The 27,057-nt window shown below is 38.4% G+C and overlaps 1 protein-coding gene and 2 long non-coding RNA genes across 6 annotated transcripts; 2 read left to right on the top strand and 1 right to left on the bottom strand.

Moving 5' to 3' along the window:
* The first annotated feature begins 290 nt into the window (after nucleotides 1–290).
* LOC148652300 (uncharacterized) lies at nucleotides 291–3,008 on the top strand. Its single transcript, XR_015925282.1, has 2 exons — nucleotides 291–1,358; nucleotides 2,642–3,008. It is a non-coding gene; the product is annotated as an uncharacterized LOC148652300 (long non-coding RNA).
* Nucleotides 3,009–5,601: 2,593 nt separating this feature from the next.
* Nucleotides 5,602–13,832, bottom strand: LOC148652301 (uncharacterized). Of its 2 annotated transcripts, none has more exons than XM_088598948.1 (6): nucleotides 13,395–13,832; nucleotides 12,232–12,328; nucleotides 9,945–9,996; nucleotides 8,663–8,823; nucleotides 7,950–8,097; nucleotides 5,602–6,241 (listed from the first exon to the last, which is right to left on the bottom strand). In XM_088598948.1, exons 1-6 carry the CDS (start codon nucleotides 13,665–13,667, stop codon nucleotides 6,217–6,219), a joined length of 756 nt encoding a protein of 251 aa, XP_088455074.1. In that variant the 5' UTR covers nucleotides 13,668–13,832; the 3' UTR covers nucleotides 5,602–6,216. The 2 variants fall into 2 exon arrangements, with proteins under 2 accessions (XP_088455074.1, XP_088455073.1); XM_088598947.1 differs by lacking the exon at nucleotides 5,602–6,241 and adding an exon at nucleotides 7,170–7,467.
* Nucleotides 13,833–21,615: 7,783 nt separating this feature from the next.
* LOC148652302 (uncharacterized) lies at nucleotides 21,616–26,916 on the top strand. Of its 3 annotated transcripts, none has more exons than XR_015925277.1 (4): nucleotides 21,616–22,296; nucleotides 23,553–23,711; nucleotides 24,275–24,422; nucleotides 24,904–26,916. It is a non-coding gene; the product is annotated as an uncharacterized LOC148652302 (long non-coding RNA). The 3 variants fall into 3 exon arrangements; XR_015925275.1 differs by having other exon boundaries at nucleotides 21,627–22,296; nucleotides 24,275–24,466; nucleotides 26,145–26,916; XR_015925276.1 differs by lacking the exon at nucleotides 21,616–22,296 and adding an exon at nucleotides 22,385–22,436 and having other exon boundaries at nucleotides 24,275–24,466; nucleotides 26,145–26,916.
* The last annotated feature ends 141 nt before the right edge of the window (nucleotides 26,917–27,057 follow it).

Below are 27,057 nucleotides of genomic sequence, written 5' to 3' on the forward strand. Positions count from 1 at the left end.
GTCACAGTCCCTATTCTGCCTGGCTGTGGTGACCTCTAGCGGGTCCCTCTCAGTTCTGGCAGCTTTACCGTTGATCTTGTGCACTCACCGGCGCGCGCAAGAGGAACTCATACACGGCTCCCTTTTTTCAAGTTTATTTTCTAAAAAATAGAAGAAAATAAGGGAGCGTTTCCAGAAATACGTACAAGTCAGGTTTACAGCAGGCTGGTAGCAAGAGTCTGACTCCTACCCTCGTACATGTTGTTTTCCCCTGTTTACTATAACACCATTTAAACGCGACACAACAACTCAACTCACTAAGAAATTAACTCACAACACACAGACAGTTTTCATCTAGCGACTTAACACAGTTAGCTAACGAAGTTCAATTTCGTCTCTGATAACCCGCAGAGCCCGAATACACTTTTGATACTCTTAAAACAAATATAAACGAGTAAACCTTAAACCGAAACTATGACATCAGTAAACATAAATTTACAGACCTTTTAAAAAAGCCTTATTACTTCAGATCTTACCTAACAAATTAGAAAGAACCATGGGAGAGAAAGTCAGGCGGACAGCAGGCTGGAAGCGAGGGTCTACCAGCCCGCACGAGGCGCTGTTCCCGATTCCCGTGCCCAGCTGCACATCACCTGGTTGCACAAGCTTGACTTTTCATTTTCATTACTATATTTTCAGGTTGTGTTTTTCATACCACTACCGAATAAAAAACATATTTTAGAGGAAGATGTCAGCTTGATTAAAAAATATTGCTCCTTAAGCCTAGTCCCTTACTGTACTAATTCTGCCACCTACTGGACAAGGTAATAAATAAAACAAGAAGAAAATCATAGAATATAACACCCACATTACAGGCCAGCCAAGTAAAGGGTGTAAGATGACCAGGGGAAGGGTCATTCATAACAGGTATTTTCAGAATGACCTAGTTAAAATACTAGATATGGACCTGAGCAAAATGGCTGCCAAAAAGAATAAGCTGACCCGTATATGGAAAGGGTCTACCCTGAGAAACAATGAGACACAGCTGAGCCGCATCAGGAACCGAAATATAAGTGCCCCGGAGGCAGTGAACAGGGAGAAAGATAGAGAGGAAATAGGTTTATGTTAAAGATCGGATTTAGGAATAATGGACTACTGAAGGGAGAAAAGGTTTATGGTTTATGGTTTATGGTTTATGGTTTATGGTTTATGGTTTATGGTTTATGGTTTATGGTTTATGGTTTATGGTTTGCGGATTGGGTTTATTACGGACTTTTGGAACTCGGATCGGAACAGGATTAAGAGAGCGGATTACGGACTGGATTTGGAAGATAGTTGGAGGAAGAAACGCCACGAAACTCAGGAAAGAAAAGTGTGGTGTGAGTACTTCTCTCATTTGCATAAACTTTCCCCCGGAGACACCACAAGGGATATCTGAAGGACTGAAAAGTGCACTGATTGTCACATTATCTAAGGTTGTCTTTTAAAATGTACTTGTATTCCATTAATAGCATCTATTGCATTGCCCGAGAAAATCAGAAATTACTGTATGTAATTTGTTGGAATTGGGTTCCTATGAAAAAGACTTGTGAAGAAACCCAGCTGGGACTCAAAACCCTTGGTATCTCTTCAGAAGAAGAGAATGCAATGTGCCCCAAGCAGTATGATTTTCGAAACACGGATTTAGTACCAGAAACCAATTTGTAGCTATTTTGTGACCCAGTGGTGAATAGCGGAGTTATTCCAAATCCACTAGATGGCGGTTCCTGACGGTTGAGTCCAGCGTTCTGCGCATGGGCAGTAGGGACTAAGAAGCAGTGAGTTACCGTTAAAAAGAACCCGTAACTTCTACAGAGTCGTAACGGTAAATACGGTGTCATTTCCCTAAATGAGTATAGAGGGGTATTTCATAGGATTGAGACAAGATTAGCAAGACGGATATTGGATTTTAACGGAGTACACTGAAGCAGTAGAGTATTTAGGCAACTACTCGGGCTGGGGATATCTGTTTATTGGTTTGTTAGTAATGGGTTTCACATGCTCCTTGTATTTTCTCTTCCTTCATTCTTTACAGGGACTTATGTTTAGCACCGTTTAAGTGTTCGCAATTCTAGGTATCGTACTAATTATCGTAATGTAGTTCTCGGTGAGGGCTGAGAGGTGAGCTGCTTATTTCTGAACGCGCTGCGTGAACCACTGCCGTATTTTGTGTATATAGAAATATCGTTATGTCTTTTATTTTTTTTAAACCAGGAACATATCAGACCACATATTTCTAGGCGAGTAAAGAACCCAAAATGTGTCCTGTGCTAATTATTCTTTGCCAGGCTACATTTATAAGAATCTTTCGTCTTGTGTTTTAATTGTAATACAGTGTATTAAAATGTACAATGCTTTGGTTTTGGGAGAGAGGTAAGAAGGGAAAGCAAATGGAAGAAAAGTCCAGAATAGGCTTCTAGGCTGTGGAAAAATGAGAATAGAATATGACGTATTCCAAGGAGAAGTCGGGGAAAAATAAGACCTTAAAAGAAATCAGCCTATCACTGTTTGCTGGGAGAATGGATGAATCCTGTCTAATGCTCAGCTGACACCCTGTTAAAAGCAATAAAAGACAATGTTAGTCCTCCGTGGTTAACCTACATTTGTTGTTGCTTTAAAACAGATAACGATGGAAGAACTGAATGACATGGTGGCGTGGGTGGCAGTGCCCATTATCAGAGTGCTGCTCCCAGCCATCTCCCTGTATGATGAAAAGAGGAGCCGGAGGAGAGTCTCCTAATCACCTTGCCTCTGAATTGTGGATGGTGTTCTTGAATGTGTCAACTCTCCCTTATCGGCAAATAAGCCAAGAAGAAAGAATTCCCACCCCAGAGACTGTGCATCTTAATCATTCTGCAGACTCGGAGACTGACAGTGAGACTCTACAGGTTGTCTCTAAAAGCTTGACCCACTTTCACTGGATGTATTGAGTCAGTGTCAGTCTATGGTCTCCATATTAAATGAGATGTAAAGTCTCAAATTGTGCTTAATGAGTATGTTTTCTTTAGTGTTTTAATGATCCTTTCTGGTAACCGAATGGATGTAGTGTTTTTTGCATGGAATGCGCAGCAGCACTGTTTCAGGAGGGTATACAAAAGGTAAAATAGTTCATAGCTGAATGGATATGACTTAAAATTGCAGTGGTTTCCAGTACTAAAACTAGTGGTAAAAGGAAATAATTCTATAAAGGTAATGAAGGCTTGAATCCATCCATTTTCTAACTGCATTATCCAATACAGGGTTGCAGGAGAGCCAGAGGCAGGATTCACTCACACCAGGGACAATTTTCACAAAAGCCAATTACTTGAAGACAACCCAAGCAAACACCTGTAGAACATACAAGCCCCACGTCTGAGGATGAACTCATGGCCCCAGTGCTCTGAGACAGCACCACTGTGCCACTTCTTATGCTACTATATTCCAGTTAAATACCAGTGTTTACTGTTGCTTATTTTAGCCTGGAAGAGATGCATTATGATCATTTGATACTGGCAAATATTCTTGTAGCACAAGGAAAGCGGTGCAAACATATTTCCACTAGGGGGAACTGTCCTGCTTTGGCAACACAGTAAATTTATGGTATATACATTTATTATTTCTGGATAACCACTGTAAATAGAAGACAAATTATATTTCCTAAAACAATTCAATATTTCCCACTGTACTGCATACAGTATTTAGCCTTTAGAATGTAATTTGCTCAATGTTAGTCTTGAAGCATGTAGTTAATACGGTAGAGGTACTATCATTTAACAGCATTCATGAGATACATTCAAACAGAATATTAATTCCATTGGAAGAGGGCCAGGGGAAGGGTCATCTATAACTGGTATTTTCGTAACGAAACGCTGTCTATACTACTGTATAGACCTAGGCAAGATGGCCGCCACGGATACTTGGCTGACCCGCTGTTGGAAAAGATATATACGGCGAAACAATGAGACACAGGTGAGCTCCGTCAGGAAACGGAATAGAAATGCCACAGAAGCACTGAGCCGGGCGGAAGCTGGTAAGGTGAGAGCGTTTTGGAGGAACGAGAGATTTAGGAGTGTACTGGAAGGAATTTCAGAATAACGGACTATTGGATATGGGTTTTGGATACGGCGTGGAGAAGTGTGGACATACGCATTTGGGGACTTAAGGATACTGGCAACGGATTGCGGAACGGATTTGGAGAGACATACGGACGAAGAACACAGAGGTTCAGTGTGGTGTGAGTTAAATCTCTTTTACACCTATTTCCCCCGGCGATGCCACACCATATATTCAATTGAATCTTTCAAAGAGAACAACCATTTCCCTGCAAAATTAGGCTTTTCTCTGTCACTTCTCAGGTGGCTCTGACAATCAGCTGCCGTTAAATTGTGGCTGGGGGCATCTGTTTCAATGGATTTTGTACTCCCTCTTTAAGTGTGATATTAGAAATACATATATTTTTTTGCTAAAAAACTGCTTTTTACAAATTAAAGATACGGCTATAAACTAATATGACGTTTTGGCTGTGAAGCCTTCTTCAGGTGTGTGGAGACGGGTATATTTTTAGACGCATTTATTAAAAAACTAAGAGCCATTTTTTAAATGGGAAGAATGGTAAATTGTGCCAAGTGAAGTTTATTTTTCAGTTTCCACTGTCTACATTCCCGGGCATGGCTTATATGTGGTTTAATATTTACCTATCGGATTAGCAAAGGGTAAAATAACACAATTGAAACAGGATGAGGAAATGTGCACACACTCCTCTGACATACTCATGAGAGAGAGTCTTTCCCCGCTTGACATGCTTTGAGCTTATAAAGAGAGATCACCCACTGGAGAAGAACACGACTGTGAGTGACATCACTGTGAGGTCATAGGCATTGAGCAGGTCAGAAAATCAAGACTTCAAGGGGAAACTCAATCCTACCCAACATTAGAGACATGCCTACTTTTGCAAGTGCCAGCTTGATAATGGTTTAAGTTCCTTAGATATTTTTTAACTTCAGCTAGGTGTATGGCCTTTGACTTAAAAATCAGTAAATCATTAAGGAATGCTGGAAGGTTTAATAGAATTAAGATATTCTTACCAGGTCGAAACACCAGCATGGCACTGTAACCTTATTCTTTATAAAAATGTGAACATAAACTCTCTCTTTTAAACTGTACAGGCCTATTACAAAGCCAGTCGAAGTGGACAGCTCCACAGAGTAAACAGTCATATAATCCAGTGCTTCTAGTTGATCAATAATGTAGTAACTGTACTGTATATGAAGATGTGGTGATTGTTTTTATTTAACCTTATCCACCTGTTGCATAGGTTGTCTTGTGTTTCGCAATACGTAGTCTGTGGTGTTATTGATTTAGCTAGTAAAAATATATATATTATTCATCCATTGTGTGGTTTCTGCGTAAAAAAAAAAACCCTGCATCCACAGAAACAAAAATCACAGATATGTGCCGAACAGGACTACTAGTATCAATATAACGTCAGCGTCCTTTTTTGTGCTTGATATGAACTGCCTAATGGGGCCACAGGAATAATGGAAGGCTGGTCATATCCATCCATTATTACAAACAAGCCTTTAAAGAAACACAAACAGAATGTACTTTTATGATTTGAAATATTTGTATATCGCCTCAGCAAAAATAATTTGACTCTCCCCCCCCCACCCCCCATATATTCAGTACTTAATTCAAAAATTCATTTCAGCTGTAGAGTCTTCTTCAGGTGTCAGTTCCCGTTTCTTTTCTTCTCCTTTGCGGCCTACGCGTGTTGACGCACTACCTACTTGAGCTACTGCAGAGTTTTCTTACATATTACTTACCACCATTTGCTTTGACTTGGAAAAACTATGCAGTATCTTTTGAAAACAGCCCTTTCTTGTTCGTCTATTTCTGCCAGCCACGTGTTACTGGCAGTCCTAAAATGTGTCAACTACTGTGAGGAAGGCCTTCCACACTCCAGGCCTGCTTGTGCACACAGCCCCGCCTCCTCTTCTCGTTTGACCGATCTCTCGGTTCGTGTCCGCGATGCAGGTCCAGTGCTGACCCCCACCCTTCGTCACACACCACTTGGAGTGCTCCACCATGATGCTGAAAGGCCTGGCCTCTGGCAGCTGCATAGTCTTCACGTTGTACACCTTGTGCGCTACAGAGCAATTCGACAGCAGAGGCCGATGAAGCTTCCCCCAGCTTTTGGCAAAGAAGTCGTCTTCTAAGTAGTTAACCAGCAAACCTGAGTAGAGATCTGAAACGGAACAGAGTCACAGGTTCCCTGTAAGAATCTGTCCCAGACACACTTTCTACCCAACCAAAAACAGGAAGTGCACTTGCTACCAAAACGTCAAACTGGAACCGAGAACAAGTGAATGTGTATTTCTTCCCCCCCTCTCTGAATGCTGTACTGTATTGGTTGCTACCCAGAACGTTCTTTTTTAAATCAGCACCACCAATATACAGTAGATCAAGTGTGAAGTGTGACATATTGCTTTTGAAGGGCAGTGTTTGAAACTTACTGGATTGTTCCTTTTCTACATAACCTTTTTTTAAATGTATTTAAATGACAACCGTTTCCAATAACCTTTAAAGTAACAGCAGAATGAGATCCTTGGATCAATTAATCAATTTCTAATGGAACAAACTGCACATGTTATTTAAGTCCTGGTTCCTTTCAAGAAACAGCAGGATGAGATCCTTGAATTAACTACTAAGAAATTAGCTAAATGGGCCAAATGTAACCTCTCGTGTTCTTAGGTATTAAATGGTACAGTATCTAAAGAAGCTACACAAGTTATATTTTTATCCTTTCTTATGTTTAAATCAACATACCAAGAGAAAAACATTTGATTTAAATTGTTGTATAAATAAAAGATTGAAATATTCTATTAATCAATTTGTTCAAGAATTGGGCTTTACAGGATGTTAATAAAGCACCTACAAACTACCTCAGACACAAATCCTAAACCTAAATTACTACTGAATATAAATTGATGCTTTACTAACATCCCATAAAATCTCTTTTGAAAGAAAGCGATGCTATGAAACCTTAAATCTAAAGTGTAACCGCAGAAACATGTAGGAAAGTTCAGTTGCCAGGTGGCAGATTGAGAAAGTTTCACCAAAACAAAGTATGCTTTTTTATATAATTACATCTTCAATTGGGAAAGGCCTTGAGTAAAAATAAACTGGATATTGTTCCACAAAATCTTTGTGAGAAAGTGGGTCTTGCTGGCTAGAAACAGCCAACATACAATAGAGTTAGACTTTGTAAAAATTAAATAAATTCAGATTCTGAGAGGCTCAATAAGTGCTTGTTCAGAGTAAATCAGACATTGTTGTCCAAGTTTCAGCAGTGATACATAATTCACTGAATACCAACACCAACAGGGTTGGACACTTTGGGATATCCAAGCGATCTCAAACGCGTCCGATAACTGCAACCTCTATGACCAGCTGGGCACCAGTGCTCTTGTACTGTTGTCAATGAAAGAAAAATCATTAGTACAACTTATGCCAACTCTGACACTTAGCATCACTGTGGGGCTGTTAAGCACATATTTTGAAGAAATAAGTACATTTCGTCATCTCTTCCAAGCTGGTACAGGTCTGGAACTGTGATAATTAATTTGTGATTTTAAAATGTAGAGGCATGCAAAAAATTAACTATTGATTCCAAATATCTAAAATGAGAAAAATAGCTGATGTGACATTTTCACTTCCCAGGAACAAACTGCAATAATGAAGCACAGAGATTGTTTATGGATCATGGCAACTGTGTTGTTCAATACTGTTTCTGTATTTTGAATTGGAGAATAGTTTCTAAAGAAGCGATCAGTTGGGAAACAAACGTGATCCATAGACTTTACTGATTTTTTTTCTACAGACTCTAGCTCTGCCTTGAGTGGTGCTCACCGTCATTAAATCTAGAGCATTTTGCAAAGCTGGTGAAAGTTTACCCTGCTAAAGATGTCAGGGGCAGCTGCTTAAACCAAGGCTCTTTCCTGGGATAGCATGTTCTCTGAGCCACACACTGAAGGTCTCTGTGGAAGGTTTGGGGGACGTGATAGTCAAAAGAGTATACATGGATATACTGGAGTTGCACAGCTGTAGAGACAAGAATGAAAAATAACCAAGAGTAAGCATGGCATTTTCATACATCCAGGTCAAATGCCCCCTTTCTTTTTCCATTAGTCTGGAGAGTTTTCTTTATTTATTTTCACTTGTTAAACTATCCTCCAAGTTCTAAAATGTTGACATACATTTTCAGCAGCCACAATACACATCATTTAGATTTAATTAGAAAGTCTAAGGCTATTTTGGTATTTATTTTCATCTGTATACACAATGAGGTGTAAGTCTATTAGTGTCCACCTATTCTCAGGGTTATATTAAGCTTGCATATGAAATTGAACCACCAACAGAAAATAACAGAATAGACTGTTTTTTGCCCCACAGGTAAATTTAGAATAGGAAAAGAAAAGGTGCTCCAAACCAGAACAAGAACTGCAAATAACCAATACTTGAATCTTAAAAGCTGGAAAAATTGTACCAAAGGCTTTCAGAAAGTGATAGACAGCTGTGATGTCAATGCCATGGACATACTAAAGCTCAACAACCAAACTTGTTCAAGAAAAGGTTCACACAGCTGTATGTACATGTGAACGCCTACCTATGTCCTTGAAGGTGCTGTATGTGTAAGTCCCGCAGAAGAAGGTCTGTGCATTTTCATGCCCACTGGAGGGCAAGAATGATGTAGAATGATTTTTCACATCTGGAAGTTCTGGGGTGCTGTGAACCAGCCACACTCCTGTCTGTCTAACATCACAATCCCTGAAAAAGGTCACACAAGATATATTCAAATCTCTTATCGTTTTTGATCCGTCTGGTTTTTCAGTTTCAATGTTTTTAAAGGACAAGTCTGCTCTTTTTGAACAGAGTCCATTATCAAGCCTGCTTCCAGCTGACGAAGTCAATTAATCAATTAAGTTCAAGAATCAAACAAGAACTGTATAATTGATCAAACTAATCAAAAGATCTTCTATTTTGGGCTAGTTTTCAGTTCTCTTAATCTGACTTTTGGCTTTTTTGTCCAACCGAATTAAACTGAACATACTTCATGGCCAAAGGTCAGATTAAGAGAATTGAAAACCACAGTCCAAAATAGGACTATTCTTAATCCTATTAATTGTTTTCATTTCTCTTCAACTGACAATTGGCCATGAAGTATGTACATCTATCTCTTAATCTCAACAATTTAATTTACTGTATTCATTTAGAAATGGGCTACTGTAAATTCAATTCAATAGAGCCCACAACAAGCATCTTTAGTTTTGTTTTTCCCAGCAGATGAATTTTTTATTACAAACATCAGTATTATATTGACTTACAGAAGTGTTTTTCAACTCAGTGATTTTCACCAGGAGAAAAAGCTTTGAAGGCAACAGATTTGTTCTTAGCTTATGTGATGCCTCAGTCAAAGAAATGTAAATGGGAAAAAAAATAATGAACAAAAACAAGATAGAAATATATACTTTAAAGCTTTATGATTCAAGTTTTAAAACCAGAAAACACAGAAAGCTGGTGTTGGTATTCTAAAGACACAGTATATACTTCGGACGTGCCATCATGTCTTGACCATACACAGTAAATCCTAAAATAAATGTTTTCTACTGAATCAATGATTTGGACAACATCTGCAGAATCACACGTGTAAATGTTCTACCCTGAAATAGTGTAAATGTTAAAATATTTTATTTTAGATATATATAAAATGAACAATTCACATCCTGCATATGTAGCAAACATTGCACTTGGCTTTAATCATAGGAATAAGCAAGCAAACCCAGCAAGTATTACAGATACAATTCTATTGTTTGTTGTGCTGTCTATGATGTTTTTTCCCCCCCATTTTCTGTGTCCTTCTGTCTTGTACATTATAAAATGTTACTTACCTTAAAGTTTGTATTTGTATTGCACAAAAGGCTTTTGAATTATGAGAGAAACCTGTGAAAATAAACAAATCGAAAAGACAATGTACAGTGCCTTGCGAAAGTATTCGGCCCCCTTGAACTTTTCAACCTTTTGCCACATTTCAGGCTTCAAACATAAAGATATAAATTTTTTATTTTATGTGAAGAATCACCAACAAGTGGGACACAATTGTGAAGTGGAACGAAATCTATTGGATTTTTGAAACTTTTTTAACTAATAAAAAAATGAAAAGTGGGGCGTGCAAAATTATTCGGCCCCTTTACTTTCAGTGCAGCAAACTCACTCCAGAAGTTCAGCGAGGATCTCTGAATGATCCAATGTTGTCCTAAATGACTGATGGTGATAAATAGAATCCACCTGTGTGTAATCAAGTCTCTGTATAAATGCACCTGCTCTGTGATAGTCTCAATGTTCTGTTGAAAGCGCAGAGAGCATCATGAAGACCAAGGAACACACCAGGCAGGTCCGTAATACTGTTGTGGAGAAGTTTAAAGCTGGATTTGGATACAAAACGATTTCCCAAGCTTCAAACATCCCAAGGAGCACTGTGCAAGCGATCATCTTGAAATGGAAGGAGTATCAGACCACTGCAAATCTACCAAGACCTGGCCGTCCCTCTAAACTTTCAGCTCAGACAAGGAGAAGACTGATCAGAGATGCAGCCAAGAGGCCCATGATCACTCTGGATGAACTGCAGAGAACTACAGCTGAGGTGGGAGAGTCTGTCCATAGGACAACAATCAGTCTTACACTGCACAAATCTGGCCTTTATGGAAGAGTGGCAAGAAGAAAGCCATTTCTCAAAGATATCCATAAAAAGTCTCGTCTAAAGTTTGCCACAAGCCACCTGGGAGACACCCCAAACATGTGGAAGAAGGTGCTCTGGTCAGATGAAACCAAAATCGAACTTTTTGGCCACAATGCAAAACGATATGTTTGGCGTAAAAGCAACACAGCTCATCACCCTCAACACACCATCCCCACTGTCAAACATGGTGGTGGCAGCATCATGGTTTGGGCCTGCTTTTCTTCAGCAGGGACAGGGAAGATGGTTAAAATTGAGGGGAAGATGGATGCAGCCAAATACAGGACCATTCTGGATGAAAACCTGTTGGAGTCTGCAAAAGACCTGAAACTGGGACGGAGATTTATCTTCCAACAAGACAATGATCCCAAACATACAGCAAAATCTACAAAGGAATGGTTCACAAATAAACGTATCCAGGTGTTTGAATGGCCAAGTCAAAGTCCAGACCTGAATCCAATCGAGAATCTGTGGAAAGAGCTGAAAACTGCTGTTCACAAACGCTCTCCATCCAACCTCACTGAGCTCGAGCTGTTTTGCAAGGAAGAATGGGCAAGAATTTCAGTCTCTCGATGTGCAAAACTGATAGAGACATACCCCAAGCGACTTGCAGCTGTAATCGCAGCAAAAGGTGGCTCTACAAAGTATTAACGCAAGGGGGCCGAATAATTTTGCACGCCCCACTTTTCATTTTTTTATTAGTTAAAAAAGTTTCAAAAATCCAATAGATTTCGTTCCACTTCACAATTGTGTCCCACTTGTTGGTGATTCTTCACATAAAATAAAAAATTTATATCTTTATGTTTGAAGCCTGAAATGTGGCAAAAGGTTGAAAAGTTCAAGGGGGCCGAATACTTTCGCAAGGCACTGTATATGGCATACAGTATATATGGGGAAACAGCCAAGTCCTGTCAGCTGCAAGTGGGCAGGGATGTTTTTGGTAACATTTGGTAGAAAACAGACCTTTTGCTCTTTGAGTAAGCAAAACATGCAGCTATCTGGAACCCGATTCTGTGATTTTTTTAAGGAGCATATTTGTGATTTTTAAAGTGGGCCTTAGTTTCTGATCATTAATATTCATGTTTTGTTTAGGTAAGATGACGGTGCTGTGTTGAGAGAGGTTAATGTTACAAATTACTGCCAGAATTACTTCAGTATACAAACTGCCAAGAACTGAAAAACGCAAGAGAGGTTACAGACACAAGTGGGCTGCTCAAGTGACCGTATTCATTAGGTTGCTAGTAGCTAGTAGTTTACTGATGAATCATGTGAAACTGTCTCTTGTATTGTAGGAATCCCAGGAACAGGTTTATCTCTAGAACAAATCTGACAGCTTGTCCCAGAGACAGTTCGCCCTCTCAATGCATGACATCATCCTGGCCCCCATAAGCTGACACCAAACAAATAGCAGGTTTAAGTGAAATTGAGTCAGAAGTCCCTACCTTCTGGCCTCCTTCTGGGTCCAGCGAATGCACACACGCTACATACTCCTGCATGGCCTGTTCTTTGCTCATGTCCCCAAGCTGCTTCCAGGCCTGCCTGCAGCATCACAGCACAATGTGTAACCCATCAGCAGCCTTACAGAGCCCAGCTGGTAGAAACTCTTAACCGCTTTTCAGTAGGGCAAATGTTTTGTTTTTTATTTTTAATACAGTTCGGCAAGGAGACTGTGAATGCTAGAACTCAGCTTCTCGGGTATGTAATTTAGTCATAGTCTATCCCATAAGTTGACTGACAGATCTTACTTGCCTAGGATGTTATTTACCCTTTAACAACTGAAATCCTACTTACACTCCCTGGTCTGTTGGGTTTCTTACAATATCTGTGAAAGTTCACACATTTACCTTTCTTTTTTTCTGGACAACACTGAAACCTATATTTAGTGTGGGTTTGTGGAGTCGCACAGATTTGTCTCTTGCCTTGTGTAACTTAAAATGAGTTTGTGCACAATACTTTAGCTATCGCTTTCTAAAAGGAATACATATTCAACAACTGAAAAGGTATCAATGAGAAGAAGCAAACTTTAAGAATATGATTAGCTAGTCATCATGTGAACACAGGATAACAATGGCTGTTTCAAACAGCAAATCCACTGGAATTTAACTGTATTCCTATTTTAAATTCACAGTGGCAATATGCTCACTGTGTGGAAAATGATTCAATTTATTTTTTAAATGTGCTAGATATGATATATATATATATTGATATATATTTTATTACCCTGTTCATTTATGCCAACTGCTTATTTCTAAATTTTGCATATAAATAATGTATATAACTCAGTATACGTGGCCAGTAGGTTTGTCAGTAATACAAAATGTTTGGAGAGTAGCAGAAAAGTCGTTTTGTACACTTCTATTCAACATTCGTCAGTTAAAACGATCCCTTGGGGAACTAGAAAATATTGCTAGTGGTTTCTTCATCCAAACGTACTCAGTACTTTATAAACACGAAGGTCACCAACTACATGACAGCAGCTGATTATGCACATGCTGAGTGCACATTTTTAAGGTTTCAAACTAATTGATCTTGAGCCCGAAAACACATCAAACACGTCTTTGCTTCAGTTTATTAAAGAGTTGCCAAAGGTTTGGGGTCGCTTTACCTGTTTATACCTGGCGTACAGGTAAAGCAGCTGTTCTCTGCTCGCTGTCTGCACCAGTCCACGGAGCCGCTCAGCTGCCGCTTCAAACTCGGCTTCGAGCTCCGTCTCTTCCAGGCGATACCCCAGGTCACCAGCACCGCAACCTTCCTCCCCGAGACCCAAGTCTGAATCCGAATCTGACCCACCGAGCGGCTCTCCTGTGTCTGGCCGAGCCGGGTCGGTACCTGAACCCGTAGCAGAGTCGGGGGAAGACAATGGAGAGCGAGACGCCATATTGGAGTATGTCTATAAATATAAATGTTATGATCGTGGTTTGTATTTCCCGAATAATCTAAATCGATCTCCAGGAACACAAATTATATTAAAATTACTCTCTCCTGCAGACAGTATCAAGATGCTGGCTAACCGTTTCGGGACTTGTTGCTCACCGCGGTCCGTTAACTGTTCGCTCCCCTAAGCGGTCCGAAGGGAAACCAAAAACACAGAGTAGATAAATTGCCAATTTGTTTTAAGCCCTCTGACCGGCAATACAGCTTGTGCAGTGAGGCATTGCAACTTGCCAATCACACGAAAGTTCATTAGGTGCACTTGTTGGTGCACAGTAGAACGTTGATAGTTCATCTGGCTTGCCTGGTTTTTCAGTAGCCAATTCATTCATGTATCTAGTCTAACCCTTTCCTCAAGGAGGTCAGGATATTGGCGTCCACATCACAGTTGGGATGTTTGTTCCAGGCCCCAAACCCTTTGAATAAAAATATGCATTTCCCTGTTTGGTAGATTATTTAAACCTCTTATATTTTTTAAATCCAAATAGTTTCCCCTAGTTCGTGCTGCACTACTAAATCTTATGAAGTGCACTACTGTAGGTCAGTAGCTTTGAGGATTTTGAATACTTACAGTAAATCAGGTCTTGCTATAACTATGAATAGAATTATGAAGGCCAAGACTGTTTTATTTTTTTAATGGTATAGTACACCAATAAGATATTTACAGACAACTAACAAACCATTTTGTGATTTAGTTGAAAAGTGTCTGGTCATGCATGTGGTAGTGTGCTCACCTATTTGAATAACTCAACATTATACAAAAACATGAATGCGATTATTTTTATTTCAGAAACAGTAGATCAGCTAGGCAAATGAGGTTCCCATCATTAGAACTCCTTTTTTGAGTTTTCATTGCAAGGAGTTTCCCCTCCATGTTAAACATGTTTGATGATGGCAGATGGATTATTACAGGAAGGCTCTGGATAAAGCAGTCGACATCTTCGACAGCAAAGATGGTTTTTTTGGCATCTTCCTGAATTTGGAATTACAGGGATCCCTGGAAACACAGAGTGGTTTGACATGTCACTGTTCGAGTTTCTTTATTCCATGGCAGCAGGTCAGATAGACTTTGGATACAGTTCTACCCAGAGGCATCTGAATGTCAGGTTTATTCAATAAGAAGCTATTTGATTAAAGGTGTGTGGTAATTTGGCTATTAGACAACTGTTTTTCAGTCGTTTCAATCACATTCATAACTATTATTCCTGTCATCTTCTATTGGACTATTCACCCCTGATCTGTACTATTACCTGTCCCTTAACCAGTTCAATACATGAATTTCCATAAATGCCTATTGCCTTTAATTTAAGAAGAACATTATCAAAAGCATCTTTAAAATCTAATCATATCATTTTGTACGTTCTGTGTGTGTTTACTGCTGTGACTTGTTTGAAGAATTTTAACAAGATGGTAAAGGAAGAATGACCTTTTCTAAAACCATATTGACTACTGCTAGGGTCTTATTTTCATATGAGCGATCCTGTTGTTTAGTTCTAAAGTGGTTTTCATAACTTTACTTGTAAAAGAAGGAAGACGTATTAGCTTAAATCTTATATCTATCATATAAGTCACATTTAGTCATATTTACTATACCGAGAGATACTGTAGAAGGGAATGAGGGAGGGCACTGAAAATGGAGAAAATAGAGTACTGTTGAATAGGACTGCCAAAGATTGATGCACTGGACAATGGACTATTTAGAAGAAGAGAGATCAGGTAAGAGTAGAGGTGCACAGGTAACCACTTGATCAGAGTGGAGTTTAGAGTTCTGCCTCACCATTCCTATGGAGGTAGCAGAGTCAATAAAACTTGACGTTTGCAGAACACCAAGGCCAATTTGTATACAAATCAGTTTGTTTTTTAAAGATTTCTAAATTTAGGATGAATTCCCCCATTCTACATAAATTCCATCCAATGTCTAATTCTGAACCACACTTGTCACTAATGTGCTACACAAAATAAAATCCAAGTCACAAACTAAATACTCACCATATGGAGTGTTCTGAGGCTTATTCCTACTGAATCTGTCCAAACTAAAAACTTTTTTTGAAGAACTATGAGCACACAAAGAAAACAATTTAGGAATATTTCTTCCACAGCTATTATACTTGAACTGTTACGTACTGTATTGATCTTGATAAATTTGTAGTCATTATTCATACAGAACATTCAGCATTGGCCACCATACAGTAGCAGTTGCTATTCTTGTTGATTGCAATTAATAGGAATGTCTTCTAGAATGTTATTTGATGTACAAATGAGCATTCTATTCAAATAATTTCTGTAGTGCTAATATTAAAAATACAATGTCCAAGTTAATAATTAAAGTTTGGGTAACTAATCCATACCTTGTGTTTTTGAGGCTTGTTGTACTCATCAGGCACTTTAAATGGTCCAAAGCTTTCACAGCTCCCACGTCCACTGGATGTTCCCTGGGCTCTTAACTTTTCCAAAGATGGATTTGTTTCATTCTGAATTCTGACGTCTTTTGACCTATTACCCATGATCTTATGCTTTATCATGGAGCCAAACTTTTTCAAAGGATGTTTCTTGACTTTCTGGCTCACATTCACATCTTCATCCGGCATATTAACTGCAAAGGGGATGTTGCTGTGCGAGAGAAGCCCTTCGCTCTTAGAGTTTTGGTCAGTTGCATTGGGGTCCTGTAATGTTTTGCTATGTCAATGCGCAGACCACTCTTGCTTTGGGCTGGACTGAGATTTTTGTCCTTATTAAGGCTGGGATTGTACACATACCAAGATGAGTGTCCGGGCAACTCCTGTCACAAAAAAACAAAAAGTTACAGTTCAGTGATTGTTCAGTGTAAATCAAAACAAGTAACACTTCTCTTACTGAAAAGAAGATAAGGATTATGGGGTGTGTATATGTTTTTAGCACTGACGTTAACACTGGAATAAAGGCAGACAATGAAATATAAAATAATAAACCAATGTGAATGTTTACAATTGCATGTATAGAAAATAATGCATCTCAGTTTTTTTTATGATGCAGACATCAGTTTGGAAATGTAGACAATACTTTGAGCAAGTCTCTCTATAGTAGCATTAACTCACCTGATTGCTCTTGTACTAATTGAATAAGAAAGTGATAAAGCTGACATCCAGAGACACGTGAGTTTAGAACGTATGCTATGAACTGACAGTAGGGATATTTCTGAGATGTTACACAGTATTAGGGAAAACAAATCTGGATTTGTAGTTTTATTGTAAAGGAAAATGCACAACATAACTATCATCATATTTACAAAATAAAAGTTCCATTTTCCAGTACTTTCTACACAAATGTCTGTTAATTAGGTACAGAACAGGTCCATCCTACTTTCATAAGAGAAATTTTTACAGGTTTGGAACTGTTGGTCATACCTCATCAACCACATCATGCTAAGAGGACTCCAGAAGTCGTGTTTTAATACAGTCTGGCCTCGAGGAGCTTTTCTTCCCTAAAGCCTTACACTGCTGTACTCCTTCTAGATCCTGGACTCTTTGAACCAGATAATCTCCAGGCTTCTCTCGTGTCTCAGAAGCTAACAAGGTGTCACACCAACAGCTTCTCTTAGGGAACGTGATGAGCAGGGCTTATCCATAGTGTCTTCTGGCTGGAAACTGTTTTCAAAACCACTTGGGACTGTTGGAGAAAAGCCTTTTGGAAACTTTGTCATAGAAGACTGTCGTTTTTTACTTCTGACTGTTCGACAAATAACAGGTGAAGGTTCTAACTGGTCCATTTTGGTGCACATGAGCTGCTCAGTGCTCCGGGTTTCCATATCAATGGCAGCTTGAGGAGTACTGGACTCAGGGCTGGAACAGTTTAGCTGAATTTCCTTTAGCAGATTATGTGTGATTCCATGTACTATTTCAGAAGAAACAAGAGAAACTTCAGAAAACTGAGGACTGGGTATTGCCTCTTTGTTGTGCTCACTAGTTATGTTAGTATCACCCCTCACCTCATCAACGATCTCACTTGCTTCTCTGCTAATACTGGTCTCTGGTGAAAGGGATGAACATCGGGAAGCTGAATGTGTCAGCTTGGAAATGTTGGTCACCATAGAACTGATTATGGTTTTGACCACTGTCTCATTTCTGGTGGCTACAGCTTTCTGTAGAACCTGTTGGGATCCAGTTTGGCACAGCAATTCATTGTGAACAGAGCTAGCAACCTGCTGAATCTTGTGTGGTTCATGAAACACATCATTATCCTGTTTCACAACTGTTATCTCCTGTTTTTCGGACAAGTCCTGCAACACACTGTCAAAGAGGTCCACAGCTATCTGACTCAGCAAAGACACAGACATCTTCCCTGGGATTTCTGTAGAAGTTTCCTCTTTTATCAAAGTAGGGTATATCTGCAATAGCAGCTGTGTTATGATGTTTTCCACAGTCTCAGTACACACTAAAGTCATATTAAGTGATTCTGTTGATTTAGCCATAGACATTTCCTGGAGCCCAACTGAGGAAACCGGTTCAATATTCAACGGTTCTACAGGGACACTGAGTGGTTTGATTTCAGAACTGTTTTCAAGATGGGAGTCTCTTTTCAGTTCCTCAGAAGAACTGTTCTCAATTTCTGATGTAACGATATGATTATATTCGTGTATTGCGACATTTCTTTGAAAAAATAGAATAGCAATATTATGGACAATTAATTGACTTTTATATTTCTAAATATCACAACATGATCGAATTTAAGTCATTTTAATAAACAATGAATAGTCACCTATGCGTTACAATATAAACATTTATACTGATTTAAATCGCAAACGAGGGTTTAAATTTATGTGTTTTTTTATTCACAATCAGACAAGTGCAACATAAATTGATATCTTTGTCTTCTAAGTATCTTAATAAACTTTCAGCATAGCTTTCTCTCTGTTTAGATTTATTTTTCTTGGGATCAAACGTGGAAAGATTAGATTTTAATCATTTTATTTTTTAAATACATTTTAGAAAAGTGTAATCTATACTAAAAAGCTGTACACCACCTGCTATAAAGATACATATTGTAATACTTTCGGGCTCAGATAGGACGGACACGAACTCAGATTTGCGGAGTTAAATCTCAACAAAACAACAACAAATCTCAATATCTAGTACGAATTATTTGTAATACAAACCAAAAACTCTCTCAAATTCCTACAATTAGCATAGCCTGCCCCTTATGCAAAACTAAACCCTCCTCAAAATCCAATTTTCAACATACAGCATTACACAAAATCAATACATCAACACTCTATACTCAATAACGATAATTCACAAACAGCCAGAACATGTAACTCCACATTCCCAAACAGACCTAATTTCCATAGCCCCGCCCCTTATGTAAAACCAACATCCCTCCCCTGTTGTCTCTCTCCGCTGGCCTTTGTAATCGTTTTTATTTTTAAATAAGTTTAGCAAAGTCATGTATTTTAAAAATCTTAAGATTTCTATATTTATGTCTTTATTTAGTGGTTTCATTAGTGACAAAGGCTAAACTTTCTTGGAAAAATGTCTTTTATGTAAACCATATTTGCTATTAATTCATTTAGGGCTAGAATATGTTCATTGTCTTCCAGTGAAAGAAGGGTTCCTTTCGCCGTAAATGTCGGGTTGACATTACAAGCTTGCCACGCCCGGACTGTTACACCAACGTATTAGCATGTTAAAGCGATTTCATTGAGTAGCCTAGCTTTCTTAACTAGTAAGTACTGTACTTTTGGAGGGGGGGAGGTGTCTTTCGCTGGAAATCTTGTCCCCTTCTACTTTGAAAATACCTGTGAAACCGGTTTAATTCGTCACAGCCAGCACTCCCGCAGAGAGGGGGGCTGTACTCGTTAATGTCTAAACAGGAACACATCATTATATCTCATTTTGTATTTCTATAAAAAAATCGTTTGCCCAGCCTGACACTATTGTTGTTATTGTTTTTATCCTGTAAAGCGCTTTGAGGAGCCACCTTTAAAGGCGCCATATACAATAAAGTTCATTATTATTACTATTGTTAATTTGCTGGACAGAGAGGTGAACATTATTACGCAGAAGACAAAGATAGCGATCTACGTTGCATTGTGCATTGTGCTGCTGTAATACAGTTTAAAATAATTAAAAGTCTAAACAGTATCAGCTTTATTTATGGGTTGCAATTTAAAAAAAGTCAAAAACCGCACTCAAAATGCAATTTAGAGCTTTCTGGCAAGAGGAGACACCCAAATTAATAATGTCACATGCCACTGTTTGTGCATGAACAAGGTTATACTGCTAGTTCCTTAGATACGCGATTAAAACGTTTTTAATAAAATGCTTTTATTCACTCATAATCTGACAATTTCAGGAAGACTAAGGAAGGACTAAGGGAATTGTCATCTGTTGTTGAAGCTCTGTGAGCTAGGTGACTTTGAGACCACTTGTTATCCCAGGTTGTTTGAATCGCCACAATTCAAATAGAGAAAAAAGAACTGACTGACAAGATTTAAGATGTGGCTGTCAATGTTGGATTAAAAAAAACACGTTGCCTGACGTTAGTTGCATTGCTTGAAAAATAATTTTATTTCGAGAGACTGGATAAGTAATTCAAGTGTTTTTTTAACTTCCTGAAAAACAAATAATTAAACTACATGTGCAAACGTTTTATGATATTTCGCTGTTGTGAATGTCTGTGGAGTGTATCTTATTTGCCTGTCTGTCCTGGCTGTGCTCTCTGGGTACAATGGGGACAGATGGGTACAATCAGTGTTGGGTATTTACTTTGCTTTGAGATGCCACTTTTAAAGGTGATATATAAAATCAAGGCTTTAACTTGCTTTGACTCCGCAAGTCTGAGTTCTTGTGTCTGTCCTATCCGAACCCGAAAGTATTACAATATGTATCTTTATAGGAGGTGGTGTACAGCTTTTTAGTATAGAATACACTTTTCTAAAATGTATTTAAAAAATAAAAATGGTTACAATATAATCTTTCCACATTTGATCCCAAGGTCCCAAGAAAAAATAAATCTAAACGGGGAGAAAGCTATGCTGAAAGTTTATTAAGATACTTAGAAGACAAAGATATCAATTTATGTTGCATTTGTCTGATTGTGAATCAAAAAACATGTATTTAAACCCGCGTTTGCGATTTAAATCAAAACGTGATTTAAATCAATATAAATGTTTATATTGTAACGCATAGGTGACTATTCATTGTTATTAAAATTACTTAAATTCGATCAGAGTGGGAGTCAGGAACCTAACCCACAGCGCCACCGGCAAGGTCATATGCAGAGTGCTGAAAAAGCACTACAGAAACATTATCAACAGACAATGTACAGTGTGTACTATTCTTGTGTTGCGGTATATGAATATAATGATATCTTTATTAATTTCTTTAGATACACAATTCCATATTATATTCCCTTTTAATCAAATTCTAAAAGTATGCTTGTTGACTCCAGTATCACATTAGTTAAAGACTTCGAAGCTTAAAATGTTTAGGGAGAAAAAATACTGGTGTGTATTGTTTAGTACCGAGACCAGCCATATACTGTATGTTTATGTTCCAAAATTAATATCATTTATGGCCTTCACACACGTTACAGTATGCTCCTATTCTTTTTATGCTCAGCTACTAAGATTTCCCTTCAGTGGTAAAATTCCATATAAATATTCAATACTTAAACTGGCACAGTAAAGACATTTAAATCTTTCTACGACCGATCAACGCACCACGAGTGCCCGTCGGTCAACCAATCACGTACCGCGGTATTTTGCATCATCTCGCGTCACGATGCGCGATGACGTAGCCAATTACCCCCGGTACGTGCCTGTGCCGCGCACTTTGAATGGCTGCATCTGTAAATCCAGGGTACAACGTCTGATTTTTTTGTCATAAAAAAATTACTATTGGATTTGAAAGTTTTTTTTTTTCCTTTCAATAGTTCGTTTTGAAACGATTCACCAGAATGTATTCTTGAGGAGAGTAATGTTTGTGAGATGCTTGCCTTGCCTCGCTTCTTTTAGTCAACTGTTGACTCTTTGTCAACTGCTGCAGTTCAGTTCTACAGAGCTCTGCTGGTTTAAAATGCAGAAAATGAGCTCTAATCACATAAGATTATTCCAGTTTTGCCACAATGCTCATGTCAAACATGGGGGACCCCTAAAAACAAGAGCTATTTTTGCTTTGTAGGCCACTACATCACCTAGAAATGATCAAGGCTGCTTGACCCTTCTTCTCTTGCCACAGGTTCTGTTCATCTCCCAGAAGCACCAGTGCACCCACAGACTGGCAACAGACACTAGTATTGTTTAAGTGCCCTTTTTATTTTCTAGTGATCTCAACAGTTAACACTGTCCAACACCCAGGACACATTGTACAGTGTCACAGTTCTAGAGCAGTATACAGGATGTGATACTCTTTTATGTGTTTTTGGAATCATACAGGTTTCTTCTGTATAAGCTGCCAGACCACGATGAAGGAAGAGGTCTGCGATACCTCTACATGGATGACCATACCAATGGCTGGGTATATGGGAAGAAATTGGTGAATGACTCCAAGAGTGCAGTGGGGCAGACTTTGCAGCCTTTTTTGTCCTACATTCATAAAAAGGTAAGAAACCTTTATTTATTATTTGTGTCATCTCCCAGAAAGTGAGGTCAGGATATACATTGTCTTTTCGATTTGTTAATTTTCACAAGTTTCTCTTATAATTCAAAAGCCTTTTGTGCAATACAAATACAAACTTTAAGGTAAGTAACATTTTATAATGTACAAGACAGAAGGACACAGAAAATGGGGGGGAAAAAACATCATAGACAGCACAACAAACAATAGAATTGTATCTGTAATACTTGCTGGGTTTGCTTGCTTATTCCTATGATTAAAGCCAAGTGCAATGTTTGCTACATATGCAGGATGTGAATTGTTCATTTTATATATATCTAAAATAAAATATTTTAACATTTACACTATTTCAGGGTAGAACATTTACACGTGTGATTCTGCAGATGTTGTCCAAATCATTGATTCAGTAGAAAACATTTATTTTAGGATTTCCTGTGTATGGTCAAGACATGATGGCACGTCCGAAGTATATACTGTGTCTTTAGAATACCAACACCAGCTTTCTGTGTTTTCTGGTTTTAAAACTTGAATCATAAAGCTTTAAAGTATATATTTCCATCTTGTTTTTGTTCATTATTTTTTTTCCCCTTTACATTTCTTTGACTGAGGCATCACATAAGCTAAGAACTAATCTGTTGCCTTCAAAGCTTTTTCTCCTGGTGAAAATCACTGAGTTTAAAAACACTTCTGTAAGTCAATATAATACTGATGTTTATAATAAATTCATCTGCTGGGTAAAACAAAACTAAAGATGCTTGTTGTGGGCTCTATTGAATTGAATTTACAGTAGCCCATTTCTAAATGAATACAGTAAATTAAATTGTTGAGATTAAGAGATAAATGTACATACTTCATGGCCAATTGTCAGTTGAAAAGAAATGAAAACAATTAATAGGATTAAGAATAGTCCTATTTTGGACTGTGGTTTTCAATTCTCTTAATCTGACTTTTGGCCATGAAGTATGTTCAGTTTAATTCGGTTGGACAAAAAAGCCAAAAGTCAGATTAAGAGAACTGAAAACTAGCCCAAAATAGAAGATTTTTTGTTTAGTTTGATCAATTATACAGTTCGTTTGATTCTTGAACTTAATTGATTAATTGACTTCGTCAGCTGGAAGCAGGCTTGATAATGGACTCTGTTCAAAAAGAGCAGACTTGTCCTTTAAAAACATTGAAACTGAAAAACCAGACGGATCAAAAACGATAAGAGATTTGAATATATCTTGTGTGACCTTTTTCAGGGATTGTGATGTTACAGACAGGAGTGTGGCTGGTTCACAGCACCCCAGAACTTCCAGATGTGAAAAATCATTCTACATCATTCTTGCCCTCCAGTGGGCATGAAAATACACAGACCTTCTTCTGCGGGACTTACACATACAGCACCTTCAAGGACATAGGTAGGCGTTCACATGTACATACAGCTGTGTGAACCTTTTCTTGAACAAGTTTGATAGCTGAGCTTTAGTATGTCCATGGCATTGACATCACAGCTGTCTATCACTTTCTGAAAGCCTTTGGTACAATTTTTCCAGATTTTAAGATTCAAGTATTGGTTATTTGCATTCTTGTTCTGGTTTGGAGCACCTTTTCTTTTCCTATTCTAAATTTACCTGTGGGCAAAAACCAGTCTATTCTGTTATTTTCTGTTGGTGGTTCAATTTCATATGCAAGCTTAATATAACCCTGAGAATAGGTGGACACTAATAGACTTACACCTCATTGTGTATACAGATGAAAATAAATACCAAAATAGTCTTAGACTTTCTAATTAAATCTAAATGATGTGTATTGTGGCTGCTGAAAATGTATGTCAACATTTTAGAACTTGGAGGATAGTTTAACAAGTGAAAATAAATAAAGGAAACTCTCCAGACTAATGGAAAAAGAAAGGGGGCATTTGACCTGGATGTATGAAAATGCCATGCCTACTCTTGGTTATTTTTCATTCTTGTCTCTACAGCTGTGCAACTCCAGTATATCCATGTTTACTCTTTTGACTATCACGTCCCCCAAACCTTCCACAGAGACCTTCAGTGTGTGGCTCAGAGAACATGCTATCCCAGGAAAGAGCCTTGGTTTAAGCAGCTGCCCCTGACATCTTTAGCAGGGTAAACTTTCACCAGCTTTGCAAAATACTCTAGATTTAATGACGGTGAGCACCACTCAAGGCAGAGCTAGAGTCTTCAGAAAAAAAATCAGTAAAGTCTATTGATCACGTTTGTTTCCCAACTGATCGCTTCTTTAGAAACTATTCTCCAATTCAAAATACAGAAACAATATTGAACAACACAGTTGCCATGATCCATAAAGAATCTCTGTGCTTCATTATTGCAGTTTGTTCCTGGGAAGTGAAAATGTCACATCAGCTATTTTTCTCATTTTAGATATTTGGGATCAATAGTTAATTTTTTGCATGCCTCTATATTTTAAAATCACAAATTAATTATCACAGTTCCAGACCTGTACCAGCTTGGAAGAGATGACAAATGTACTTATTTCTTCAAAATATGTGCTTAACAGCCCCACAGTGATGCTAAGTGTCAGAGTTGGCATAAGTTGTACTAATGGTTTTTCTTTCACTGACAACAGTACAAGAGCACTGGTGCCCAGCTGGTCATAGAGGTTGCAGTTATCGGACGCGTTTGAGATCGCTTGGATATCCCAAAGTGTCCAACCCTGTTGGTGTTGGTATTCAGTGAATTATGTATCACTGCTGAAACTTGGACAACAATGTCTGATTTACTCTGAACAAGCACTTATTGAGCCTCTCAGAATCTGAATTTATTTAATTTTTACAAAGTCTAACTCTATTGTATGTTGGCTGTTTCTAGCCAGCAAGACCCACTTTCTCACAAAGATTTTGTGGAACAATATCCAGTTTATTTTTACTCAAAGCCTTTCCCAATTGAAGATGTATTTATATAAAAAAGCATACTTTGTTTTGGTGAAACTTTCTCAATCTGCCAGCTGGCAACTGAACTTTCCTACATGTTTCTGCGGTTACACTTTAGATTTAAGGTTTCATAGCATCGCTTTCTTTCAAAAGAGATTTTATGGGATGTTAGTAAAGCATCAATTTATATTCAGTAGTAATTTAGGTTTAGGATTTGTGTCTGAGGTAGTTTGTAGGTGCTTTATTAACATCCTGTAAAGCCCAATTCTTGAACAAATTGATTAATAGAATATTTCAATCTTTTATTTATACAACAATTTAAATCAAATGTTTTTCTCTTGGTATGTTGATTTAAACATAAGAAAGGATAAAAATATAACTTGTGTAGCTTCTTTAGATACCATTTAATACCTAAGAACACGAGAGGTTACATTTGGCCCATTTAGCTAATTTCTTAGTAGTTAATTCAAGGATCTCATCCTGCTGTTTCTTGAAAGGAACCAGGACTTAAATAACATGTGCAGTTTGTTCCATTAATCTCAACTAGTTTTGAAAAGAAATTGATTAATTGATCCAAGGATCTCATTCTGCTGTTACTTTAAAGGTTATTGGAAACGGTTGTCATTTAAATACATTTAAAAAAAGGTTATGTAGAAAAGGAACAATCCAGTAAGTTTCAAACACTGCCCTTCAAAAGCAATATGTCACACTTCACACTTGATCTACTGTATATTGGTGGTGCTGATTTAAAAAAGAACGTTCTGGGTAGCAACCAATACAGTACAGCATTCAGAGAGGGGGGGAAGAAATACACATTCACTTGTTCTCGGTTCCAGTTTGACGTTTTGGTAGCAAGTGCACTTCCTGTTTTTGGTTGGGTAGAAAGTGTGTCTGGGACAGATTCTTACAGGGAACCTGTGACTCTGTTCCGTTTCAGATCTCTACTCAGGTTTGCTGGTTAACTATTTAGGAGACGACTTCTTTGCCAAAAGCTGGGGGAAGCTTCATCGGCCTCTGCCGTCGAATTGCTCTGTGGCGCACAAGGTGTACAACGTGAAGACTATGCAGCTGCCAGAGGCCAGGCCTTTCGGCATCATGGTGGACCACTCCAAGTGGTGTGTGACGAAGGGTGGGGGTCAGCACTGGACCTGCATCGTGAACACGAACCGAGAGATCAGGCAAAGGAGAAGAGGAGGCGGGGCTGTGTGCACAAGCAGGCCTGGAGTGTGGAAGGCCTTCCTCGCGGTAGTTGACACATTTGAGGACTGCCAGTAACACGTGGCTGGCAGAAATAGACGAACAAGAAAGGGCTGTTTTCAAAAGATACTGCATAGTTTTTCCAAGTCAAAGCAAATGGTGGTAAGTAATATGTAAGAAAACTCTGCAGTAGCTCAAGTAGGTAGTGCGTCAACACGCGTAGGCCGCAAAGGAGAAGAAAAGAAACGGGAACGGACACCTGAAGAAGACTCTACAGCTGAAATGTTTCTTTTCTTTTTTCAGCATGGAATAAACCTTTACATGTTCCTAAACTATTCACTACTGACCTTAATAGCAAAAGTAAAATGTATTTGGAAAGGATATGTACTGAAAATAGGGGGGGGAAGTCAAATTATTTTTGCTGAGGCGATATACAAATATTTCAAATCATAAAAGTACATTCTGTTTGTGTTTCTTTAAAGGCTTGTTTGTAATAAAAGTGCTGGATATGACCTGCCTTCCATTATTCCTGTGGCCCCATTAGGCAGTTCATATCAAGCACAAAAATGGACGCTGACATTTTGATACTAGTAGTCCTGTTCGGCACATATCTGTGATTTTTGTTTCTGTGGATGCGGGTTTTTTTTTTTTAC

The sequence above is a fragment of the Lepisosteus platostomus genome, chromosome 11, assembly GCF_059453375.1.
Source record: "Lepisosteus platostomus isolate fLepPlt1 chromosome 11, fLepPlt1.hap1, whole genome shotgun sequence".
In the NCBI taxonomy this organism is placed as follows: domain Eukaryota; kingdom Metazoa; phylum Chordata; class Actinopteri; order Semionotiformes; family Lepisosteidae; genus Lepisosteus; species Lepisosteus platostomus.